General features: G+C 45.4%; 1 protein-coding gene across 1 annotated transcript in view; it reads right to left on the bottom strand.

The window, feature by feature from the left end:
- Positions 1-10,732, bottom strand: part of ARNT2 (aryl-hydrocarbon receptor nuclear translocator 2) — a 207,574-nt gene that overhangs the window by 187,174 nt on the left and 9,668 nt on the right. Inside the window, exon 2 of the mRNA XM_006870911.1 lies at positions 9,246-9,360. Within this exon, the coding sequence (XP_006870973.1) occupies positions 9,246-9,358 (113 nt within the window). The 5' untranslated portion in view covers positions 9,359-9,360. The remainder of the gene's footprint in view (positions 1-9,245; positions 9,361-10,732) is intronic.

The raw sequence follows: 10,732 nt of genomic DNA, 5'->3' as shown, positions 1-10,732 counted from the left end.
GAGAGACACGTCTAAACATGTTTTGTTTGGAACAGACCTACTAGCAAGATGTTTTCAGTTATTCACCTATACACAACGGAACACTAAGCAACTTTAAAGAAAAACAATGAGTCTGTAAAACAGCTCATAACCTGGGCAAACCTATTGTACACAATGCTGAACACAGATATTTTATGAGACCACTATTGTAAAAAGTCAAGAAAAGTTTTATACAGAATTACGAATCATTCTTTGAAGGTTACCAAGGGCGAGAGGGTGGGCACATATTAACCTGGGGGGAGATAATGTGATAATCAGCAGGGGGAGGAGAAGGTAGCACACAATGACCATGGCAAAGGAAGACACTGAGGGGCACACAGAGTTAAAGACGACAAAGGGAAACACTGTTACAGACCCCCTCCTACAATAGCAGCAATGACAACTGTAAATACTGCTACATACCCAACCCTGCAGTAACAGTAGTAACAACTGTAAACACTGCTACTATATAGGGTCGCTATGGGTTGGGTGCAACTCTGATGGCACTTAACAACAACAATCCAGTCTTGTAATAACAGTAGTAACAATCACATAGGAATGGATATATAGATAGACACTCGAGTTGAACAGGGGAGGGGAGGCAAATGGGTCTACCCCCACAAGCATACGTCATTTCCACAGAGGCTATTTCCTCATATGTATTTGTATGTACTGCAAATATATCCATGAATACAGTAGAGCAGGAGTCCTGGTGTAGCGCTGTGGGTTAATAAACTGGATTGCAAAGTAAATTTGATCCACAAGGTCGGTGGTTCAAGCTTACCAGATACTCCTAGGAAACCTTATACAGGATCGCTATGAGTCAGAGCCTACTCGAAGGCACTTAACAACAACGACATAGTAGAGCATTGTTGTTGTCATGTGCCGTGGAGTCGGTTCCGACTCATAGCGACCCTGCACAGGGTATCCCAGGCTGTAAATCTTTATGGGAGCAGAAAGCCTCATTTTCTCCCGTGGAATGATGGCTGGTAATTTTGAACTGCTGACCTTGAGGTTCCCAGCCTGATTCGTAACCAGTAGGCTTCACACGGGGAAAAGTTTGGAAAACTTCTTAGCCACAGTCACACATCTTGAGGGAGTCACTGGGCTTGGGGACTCAGGACCATAGTCTCAGAGACACTAAGGTCAACAGGCATAACGTAGTTCACAAAGACAATGTTCAACATCCTACTCAAGTGAGCAGAAACTGGAGTCTTAAAATCTTGTGAGCAGACTTCTAAGGTGCACGATTGGTCCCTCCCAGTCTGTCCACAGCAAAGAAGAGTAAAGAAAATCAAAGATGCAAGGGAACAAGTAATCAGTCTAAGGGTCTCATGGACCAGGTGTACCTCAGCCCCCCAGATCCTGAGAACACAAGAACTAGATAGGACCCAGCTACCACTGCTGACTACTCCAAGAGAGGTCACATAGGTGGTCTTGGATACTTTGAGAAAAAAAGTGGCCCAAAACTCAAAATCCTAGAACAGACCGGGCGGTTGGGTCTGACAGAGACTGGCAGAACCCTGGAGCCTTGGACCCGTGGACGCCCTTCAGTCCTGGAGCTGAACTCACTCCTGAAACTCAACTTTTAGACAGCCTGGCCAACACACTAACACCAGGTGGTACACACTCAGGAGAACAATCCATCAAAAGGGCAGCTTTTGCCTTGGGACAAAGCTCAGAAGGCAGGAGGGGATAAAAAAGAAAGACAGGACGGAGGAAAAGAGTAGACGCAGGAGGAAATGAGAGAGTACTGGTAGATTGTGGGGTTTGCGGTCAATGTCACAAAACAATGTGTATGAATTGCTGATGGGGAAATAATTTGTTCTATGAACTTTCATGCAAATCACAATAAAAAAAACACAGTCATATGTGTGTGTGTGTGTGTACATGAGGGAACTGAAAAAGTTAATGGAACTAAAAGATAAAGGAATTGTTCCACAAACTTTTTAAAGCCCTCTCGTGTGTGTGTGTGTGTGTGTGTGCATGTATACACATATACATACCTAAATATACATGCTTTTATATATGTAAGATGGGGAGCATAAGCACTAGACTGCTAACCACAAGGTTGGTACTTTAAATCCGCTAGCCTCTCTGTAGGAGAAAAATGAGGCTTTCTGTTCCCACAAAGATTTACAGCCTCAAAAACCCTACACAAGGTTGCGATCAGTTGGAACAGACTTGCCTGCACTTAACAACATATGTACAGTGTAAGAGTCCTGGTACAATGCTGTAGGATAAGCACTGGGCTGCTCAATTCAATGTCAACGCTTCAAATCCACCAACAGCGAAACTGGCTCAACAGCACAACAAATACCCACACCCATACCCACATAATACCCATGCACAAAGAAAAGTAGGAAAGGGGGAGAAATATAATTTGAAAGGGAAAGAACATGTACACACATCACCAGGGGAATAAACTTGTGCCCACACAATGCAGTCTGGGAAGCCAGACTCCACCAGCTACTGTAAAGTTGTCTATGTTGTGGAGAAACAGAGGCTGAATCAATGACTTTCTAAATGAAGCCGCGCTGCCAATATTCTGCATTACTTCGCTGAGGGTTAATGTGCCAGACTGCAAAGTCGTTTGAACTGCAAGGTCGGTGGTTCAAGCTCACCAGCTGCTCCTTGGAAACCCTACACAGGGTTGCTATGGGTTGGAATCGACGGCACTTATCAACAACAACATCACCTCACCCATCCTGGAAATTACATAGTAGGAAGAGACCACCAAAAATGTGCTACGAAATCCTCTGGATATTCCGCAGAACCATATAGCAATACTGCCACCCAGTGTTCACTATGGGAAATAGCAAATCTGTGGCCAACAAAGATTCTTACCATTCTTTTTGTCAACATTCAGGCTCAAGAAAAAGAAGAGACATTTTCAAACTCCCAATGAATTTGTGCCTGCATTTAATGAAGTTTCAAGTGGGAGTGAGGTGTGACATTATCTTTAAAATGTGTTTTAGATCAAATTGATGACAGCGTGAATAACCAGGCCTCTGCAAGATGCAATTTATTCGTTGGCCCTCTTCTTCCTCAGCTTGCACAGCCTTTTGAATGTTAGGGTGACAAACTATCCAGGTTTTCCCTGAGAGGATCCGCACTATACAGAACTTCAGTGTTAATGCTGGGACAGTTGTTCTTCCTGGTATAGCACAGACAGCTCTGGTTTTGACCATGACCCTCGGGGAGCAGAAAAACAGAGGAGATGGATGTGTGATTAAGGGTCCCCGACGGGGCCAGGACAGCTGAGTCTCCACCAGGCAGAGAAATATAAGGCAGGGATGAAGTAAAAGAGCTAAAGTTCTCTGAGAGCTGTAGGGAAGTTGGGACCCAGGATTTGTTTCTGAAAAATCAGCGACCAAAAAACCGTACACCTCCCTGCCTATGCATGTGTTCAATTACATGTATACCACAAGCGGATTTAGTAATTTTTAAGAGAAAAAGATGTGTGGTGTGGTGGTGGTGATGGTGAAACCCAGGAGTTAAATCAATGCACAATCAACTGCTCAAAATCCTCAGGACAACTCACCTATCCCCAAGACAGTCTCACCTGCTGATACAAGAGAGCAAGAAAAGGTAAGTCCTGGCTGTACACAGGGCTTTCAGAGCAAAGCTTTGAAACTGCAATGCTGCCTCTGTGTCTTCTGCCACCCCTTTAATTTCTCCACTTGAAAGAGGACAACAATCAGCGATGCGTATTTCTTTTGCTATAAAAAGTCTATGTAAACCATCTTCCTTTTATGCCTTTAAATGTGTCTCTTTTCCTGAAGCATCTGAGTAATACAATCCGGAAGAGAAACCAGACTAGGGCTTTCTAACCCTACCATACTCCCTTCAGGGAATTCAGTACAATGAATGAGTGATAAGAGAGTTCTCAAATGGTGGACTGGAAACCATGTGCCTGACTTCCCTGTCTTTGAACGTTGAGTCCTGACCCGATACAGAGCCATGAAAGCAATTCTGAGTTGGCGATTAGTTTAGAGTGAGCTACAATGCCTGCGTCACGACAACAATGCGTCACCAAGTACAACTCCGGAAGCAGAGTCATTCAAGCTCTCCTAGTCCTGCCTGAAGCTCCTGTCAGTCAAAGGTGGCCGTGACACGAGGGCTGCAAATGCTCTTCCTACCGAGCCTGGGTCAGCTCAACTGGCCTTTTATTCGGGTAAGAACTCACGCTCACGGACAGCCCACCTTTTGAGAACCGTTGTATCAAACTCGCTCATGGTATTAACATGATCAGCACATACATGCCGAACACCCACCCTCCAAAAACCAAAAAGTCCTGACCTCTACACAGTGGATGTGACCCCATATGAGGACAAGGCTTTGTGACGTCAATGAAGCCATATAGTGTAGGGTCCATCTTAAGCCAGTCACCTTTGAGACATAAAAGAGATGAGGCACAGACACAAGTAAGCTCAAACTGTCACCCCACAGAGGATGGTCAGGGAATTGGGGAACAGAAGCTGAAAAGAGACAACGACGTCCCTCCAGAGCTGACAGAGAGAGAAAGTCTTCCTCTAGGGCTGGTAGGCTGAATTTGGACTTTCGGCCTCATGAATGCTGAGAAAACACATTTCTGTTCCTTAAAGCCATCCACTCGTGGTCTTGCTGCCACAGCAGCGCTCAGTAACTAAGACCCAGTGTGTAAATACTTACTGTAAGTAAGAGTAACCACATCTTTGCTTGACCATATTCCAGTAGCGTACAGGTTGCTTTTGAGGGAGATGCTGGTCTCTAGGCTACATACCTGACCACTGCCTTCACCTGGATTCTCATGTACAGGGACCCTTTAGGGCACAGGAGAACCCCACAGGATTTTCTTTCAAGTTTTACAGAAGCAGAGAGCTCCACATCTTTTTTTCTTTACCATGGAGTGGCTGGGTGGGTTCAAACCATGCACCTTTTAGTTAGCTAACCAATGCTTAATTTGCTGCTCCACCAGGGCTCCTTACAGAATTTGAAAACAGTATTCACTCAAGCATTATATTTTAGGAGGCCAGCATTTAATCCCAGGGCAGTGGAGAGGAGCTGATAAATTTATGCACCTTCCCTAAAAGGCTACGTTTGGGCGGCAGATGAGGATCCTGTCTACTCCCTGCTCCTTCCTTCCTTAGGTGGCACTGAGTTTGTCCCTGTTGAAGTCCTGTCCTTACACACGCCTTTATTGAGGTCAGAGGTATCCACAAAAATGCATTTCAGGTTCCGTGCTTTGGCGCATTCCTCCCACACATGTGGAATCACTTTTCAAAGAATCTGAAGCTTTTGAACCTTCACCTTGTGTCCCAACAGCTAGGAATGCACGCTGTCTGCTTAGACGCTTAGGGAGAACAGCTCTTGGGGCAGTGGGAAGAACATTTGACCCCAAAGGAGCCAGGCTGCTGGGCCAGGCATGCAACCAGAATCCAAAACCAGTGAGGGGTTGATTCTCCTTGGCTTTAAAATGCTGGGGTGGGGTGGGATGGTTATCCGGGGTATTTGGGATCCTTCCTTCCATTAGAATAATCAAGGAAAACTGGGAAGATCTGATAAATAGGTTGGTGGGAAGCAGGTCTATACCTCTTGCTACTTCACCTCTCACGCCACCCTGTTGTTGTTGTGTTGTTGTTAAGTGCCATCAAGTCAGCACTGACTCATAGCGACCCTATGTACAATGGAATGAAGCAGTGCCCAATCCCAGGCCAACCTCATAACTGTTGCTATGTTTGAGCCCATTGATGCTGCCACTGTGCCAATCCATATTGTTGGGGGTCTCCCTCTTTTTCTCCGACCCTCCACTTTACAAAACATGATCTCCTTCTCCAGTGACTGGTCCCTCCTGACAATATGTTTGAGTATGAAAGACCAAGTCTGGCCATCATGGCCTCCATGGAGCACTCTGGCTGCACTTCATCCAACACAGATCTGATTCTTTTGGCAGCCCATGGCACTTTCAATATTCTCCTCCAACACCATAACTCAAATGTATCAATTCTTCTATGGTCCTCCTTATTCACTGTCCAACTTTCGCATGCATATGAGGTTATTGAAAATATGGCTTGAGTAAGGTGCACCTTAGTTCTCAAACTGACATCTTTGCTCTTCAACACTTTAAAGAGGTCTTGTGCAGCAGATTTGCCCAATGCAATACATAGTTTGATTGCCTGACTGCTGCTTTCCATGAGTGTTGATGGTTAATCCAAGAAGAACAAAGTCTTTGACAACGTCAATCTTTTCTCTATTTATATAGATGCTATTTATTGGTCCAGTGGTGAGGATTTTTGTTTTCTTTACATTGAGGTGCAACCCATACTGAAGGCTATGGTTTCTGATTGTACACATGAGGCAATTAAAAATGCCATGATTTGAATCAGGTGCATCCTAATTCTCAAAGTGACATCTTTGCTTTTTAAAACCTGAAAGAGGTCTTTCACAGGATATTTGCCTGATGCAATGCCACCCCTTTATCCCCCTTTTCTCCCTTCCTTCTTTTCGCAGGTCTCTCCAATTGTGTCCCCCATTCTTACAGACAAAGAGATAGTAGGGCACTTAATGAGAGAACAAGAATGGGGGCCCTGCCAGAAGCGATTTGGTTTTGGAAAATCTGACTTCCATCAGGGTACCCTTTGTACTTAGCAGCAAGATAACTCGGTTAGGGTCAAAGATGTGTTATCAAGAGGTTCTAGAACAGCTCTGGCTTCAAGCACTGAATTTCAGCAAAACATGTGAAAAATGTCGATGCCAGAATGGCTATGGAAAACAGCACTACAAAAGCAGAGAGTTCTTTGTGTCGACACAGAGGATGATCTTTTGTAGGTCATGGAGCTCAGCAAAAAGCAAGCATGGCTGGCTTGCTCCTCCCTCAAACAGGAAAAGGCAGCAGGTCCATGGACCCCATAGATGAGATTTCCTTATTGTTATCTAGGCCAAGCTTCCTACAGAAAAACCTGCTCACTGATCTGTCTTCTAGGAAACCAAAGCTTTGAGGACCTTCAGGGTGTTCCCAGCACCCTCACTGTAAGGTGGTGTGCCACTGCCAGTCACTGTTCGTCCTCTTTCATCTCTATTGATTCTTCTCTTGATGTTTTGCTTCCTTGGTTATAAGTGAACTTGGATTCTGGGCTCTGTCACCAATGCCATGGTGTGTGTGTGTGTGAGAGAGAAATCTAGATCAAGGGAAACAGACGACTGTGAAAGATTTCTTCCGAAGGGAGACTGAATCCACCACAGTGAAGAACAGAGTCAGATCATTGACACAAGGAACAACCAAAAAACCAGGGTCTGAATGCCAGGCTTGGGTTGGAGGAGGAAGGAGTCTCCGCTCACTTAACCCAGATCCTTGCAGAGCACAGACCTAGCACACCGGCTGTGGTAGGGATGGAAGAGTCCTGGCAGGACCTGGGCGACAAGTGTCCAGCACACAGAGAACTTGCTGGCCTGGGACTACAGGGCTGGGTCTGAGTATCTCTACAACACTTGGCCCTGACCCAGCCCACCCAACTTCATCAAGATTCCTGTGCTGGCCTCTTCTTAAAAAGAACTTGAGCTACTAACAGGACTTTGTCCCCAGGGAATGCAAGTTAGCAAGTACATGTACGCTAATTTTAAAAGACCTGAATTTTTACAAATTTTTAATCGCTAAGCTAGTATGTTGACAGCACACATGCTGCTTTTAACAGCCCTGAGTTTAGCCGCTTAGTTAGCAAGTTGTTGTTAAGTGTTGTGGAGTCCGTTCCGACACACTCATTTCTGAGGAGTGCCTGGTGAGTTTGAAGTGTGCCACACCAGGACACCTTAGTTAGCAAGAGTAGCAAGTAAAAAGATTGTATTTGCAGTAAGTCCAAGGCCAGCTTCATCATTTCTTACAAAGTTGATTTGAGTTTGCCCAGGGCACCTACACAGCTCTTTACAGCTCGGCTCACTGTGCGTCTAGACTCCGGCAGCTGTGGAGAGGCGTGGCTACGTCAGCACCGCGCCTGTGAACCAAGGCATCTCCGGCACAACCACTGAGTCCAGGTTCTCAGGACTGTCCACCTTGTCAATAATTGGAGAAATGTTAGGTCCTTCTTTAATAACTGTACTACACAAACAACAGGCTTCAATCTTAAGTTTATAATCGTGAATATGCATTTTCATATGATCCCTACTCCATCCCAGGTTCTGACACCATAGCTGTCCTCACTGCCTTTTAGAATCCCACTGCTTTAGAGGAAATCCAGGTTGAAAATGACCGTTTAACACAGCAGCCCCCACGCTGGCCTTGGCATAAAGCGACAGTAACATTCCTGAGGAGCCAAGTGTTTTCAGGACTTGAATTCAAAGTAAAAAGGGATTCTAATTCCTGAGAAGCCTCTTTTATCAGGTTGTTGTTGTTAAGTGCCGTTGAGTCGTTCCGACTCATAGCAACCTCGTAAAAGGTTCCCAAGGAGCGGCTGGTGAGTTTGAACTGCCAACCTTGTGGTTCAAACCAACCTTGTGGTCCAGCACTTTATCCTACAGTGCCTCATTCAATGAGGAAAAGGAGCTAGGTAATAAATTGAGTACGAAACAGTTATGTTTTCCTACAAGGATGTTGGTTTGTGTTTTAGATCTATGTCCATCTACAAACACTAAACATTGTAAACAGATGCTGGTTTTGGTTCTCTCTGCTCAAGAATAATGGTCTTGCTGGTCCCATCAGAGCCAGTACAGTTGGTAGTACTGACCACTATGATCCACTTACTGAAAGAGAAGCATCTAATGCAATTACACTGTCTGCCCTTAAGGTGCGGGGCCTTAGCTCACGCTTTTGAAAGGAGTGTCTGCAAACCACCTACCAAAGATGGGCAGCCCAAGGAAAGGAGGAGATGGTACCATGGTGGATTTGATCCTTCACAGCCCAGAAGCTGGGGCTCAGCTAGGCAGGGCTGCTCTCTGGCTTATAAGCAGGGACAAGGGGTGAGAGGCGAGACCCTCTCCCTTGAGAAATATGGCCTAAGCGAGACCCAGCAGGCTCACAAAGCACATTCTCACCATAAGGACAAGCAAACAGAAGTTCCCAGCTGGGTTCTGAGGCCCAAAACACTTAGAGACAAATCATGTGCATCGTTAGGACTCTTATAAAATCTAAACAGGATGCAAACCGCTGAGCTCTTATTCTACAGAAATAAGGGAAGAGACAACATTTTTTTAACAGGTCAAGAGTGTTGCTCAACACTTAAAGTCTAATTCCTGGAAACATTGGGGTTGCTTACCCGGAACGCCGCTTTCCTCCACGGGCAGGCATGGCCCCCGACATCCTCACCTGTCCAGTGGCCGCCATGGGGGCAACCGGCAAAGTCACCGATCCAGGGATGTCTGAAGCCATTTCTGGAATTCAGCAAAAGGAGAGGTTTCATCAGTGCCAGGAAAGCCTAGTAATGACAGAGAGACACTTGGGAAGAAAGCCTGAAGAGCTGGGTCCTACAGGCTGCTCTGCACATCACCGCCTCCCTGGGCTCTGCCTTTCTTCCTGGAAAGGGGTGTCTCCAGGCCAAAACAAACATACCAGTTACCATGGACTCAATTCCAAGTCATGGTACTCCATGTGTGCCAGGTTTCAAGGGCTGTGGCCTTCTGCAAGCAGATCACCAGACCTTTCTTCTGAACCACCTCTGAGTGGTTATGAACCACCAACCTTCCGGCTACTAGCTGAGCACTTAACCTTCTGCACCTGTCAAGGATTCCTATCCCAGGCAGTACTCCCAGTGCTTGAAAGAGTGATTCACAGAATGATGTTTAGGAGCCTTCAGAAGGGACTCAGGCTCCTAGTTAGCTGGACACAGGTTAAGCCATCCAGAAATCCAAGCACCATAATCAAAGCTGGTTCCTTAACAGTGACCCAGATGGGCAAAGCCACTGAGAGTCAGCCCCTTGCAGCAGCCTTGGCTGGTGCTCACTCTCAATCTAGAATCGGAACCTTGAATGCCACAGTCCCTCTGGACTAAGAAGGTCTGGCACCAGAAGACAAACCCATTCCCGTCTTCACTGTTAGCACCGAGCCTTTCTTACTGAGCTAGACACTTTGGGCAGCCCATCAAGACAATGTTGTTATGCTGTCGTCATTGTTAAGTGCCGTTGAGTCCGTTTCCACACCAGGACTCCAGGGCAATGTTTAAGTAGTCCTAATTTCAAAGAAACCACAGCATTTAACTTGCCACTTTCTGGAGGGTTCTTAAATTCAGACCATTAAATATTTCAAGCAAGATAAATATTTTAAGCAGCATCTCTGATTTTGTTTATTGTTCTTGGAAATGACTTTCCATGGTGTTTGCTTTTATTAGCCTAACTCTTACCGGAGGCAGAAGAGAAGCAACAGTTTACAAAAGCATATTTCAAAAAGTCCTGGAGATGTGGAGAGGTGAGTCTGGGCCTTGTGATCGGAGTGGTGTTGGTGGCACACACCCAGTGCCTTCTTCCAGCAGAAATGAGGGGGTCACCTGACAGTGGACACACAGCCATGGCCAATGACATCATGTTTAATAAACACATCTCAAAGTCAACTTGAACTCTTCCACTCTACATTTCTTAAGAATGTTGAGTCGAAGAGTTAGTCTTTAGTTTTAAAAGACTAGTACATGAAATTGTACTTTAGTTATTTCTACTAAGTTCACAAAAACTTGAAAATGATTATAATCTTTGTTTTTAACCAATGTGCACATTGAAAAGTTGTCAAGAAAAAAAGCTTTTTCTTAAAAGCATC

Source organism: Chrysochloris asiatica, unplaced genomic scaffold, assembly GCF_000296735.1.
Source record: "Chrysochloris asiatica unplaced genomic scaffold, ChrAsi1.0 scaffold00156, whole genome shotgun sequence".
In the NCBI taxonomy this organism is placed as follows: Eukaryota; Metazoa; Chordata; class Mammalia; order Afrosoricida; family Chrysochloridae; genus Chrysochloris; species Chrysochloris asiatica.
Note: the sequence above shows the minus strand (reverse complement) of the source record. Positions and strands in the feature narration are given on the sequence as shown.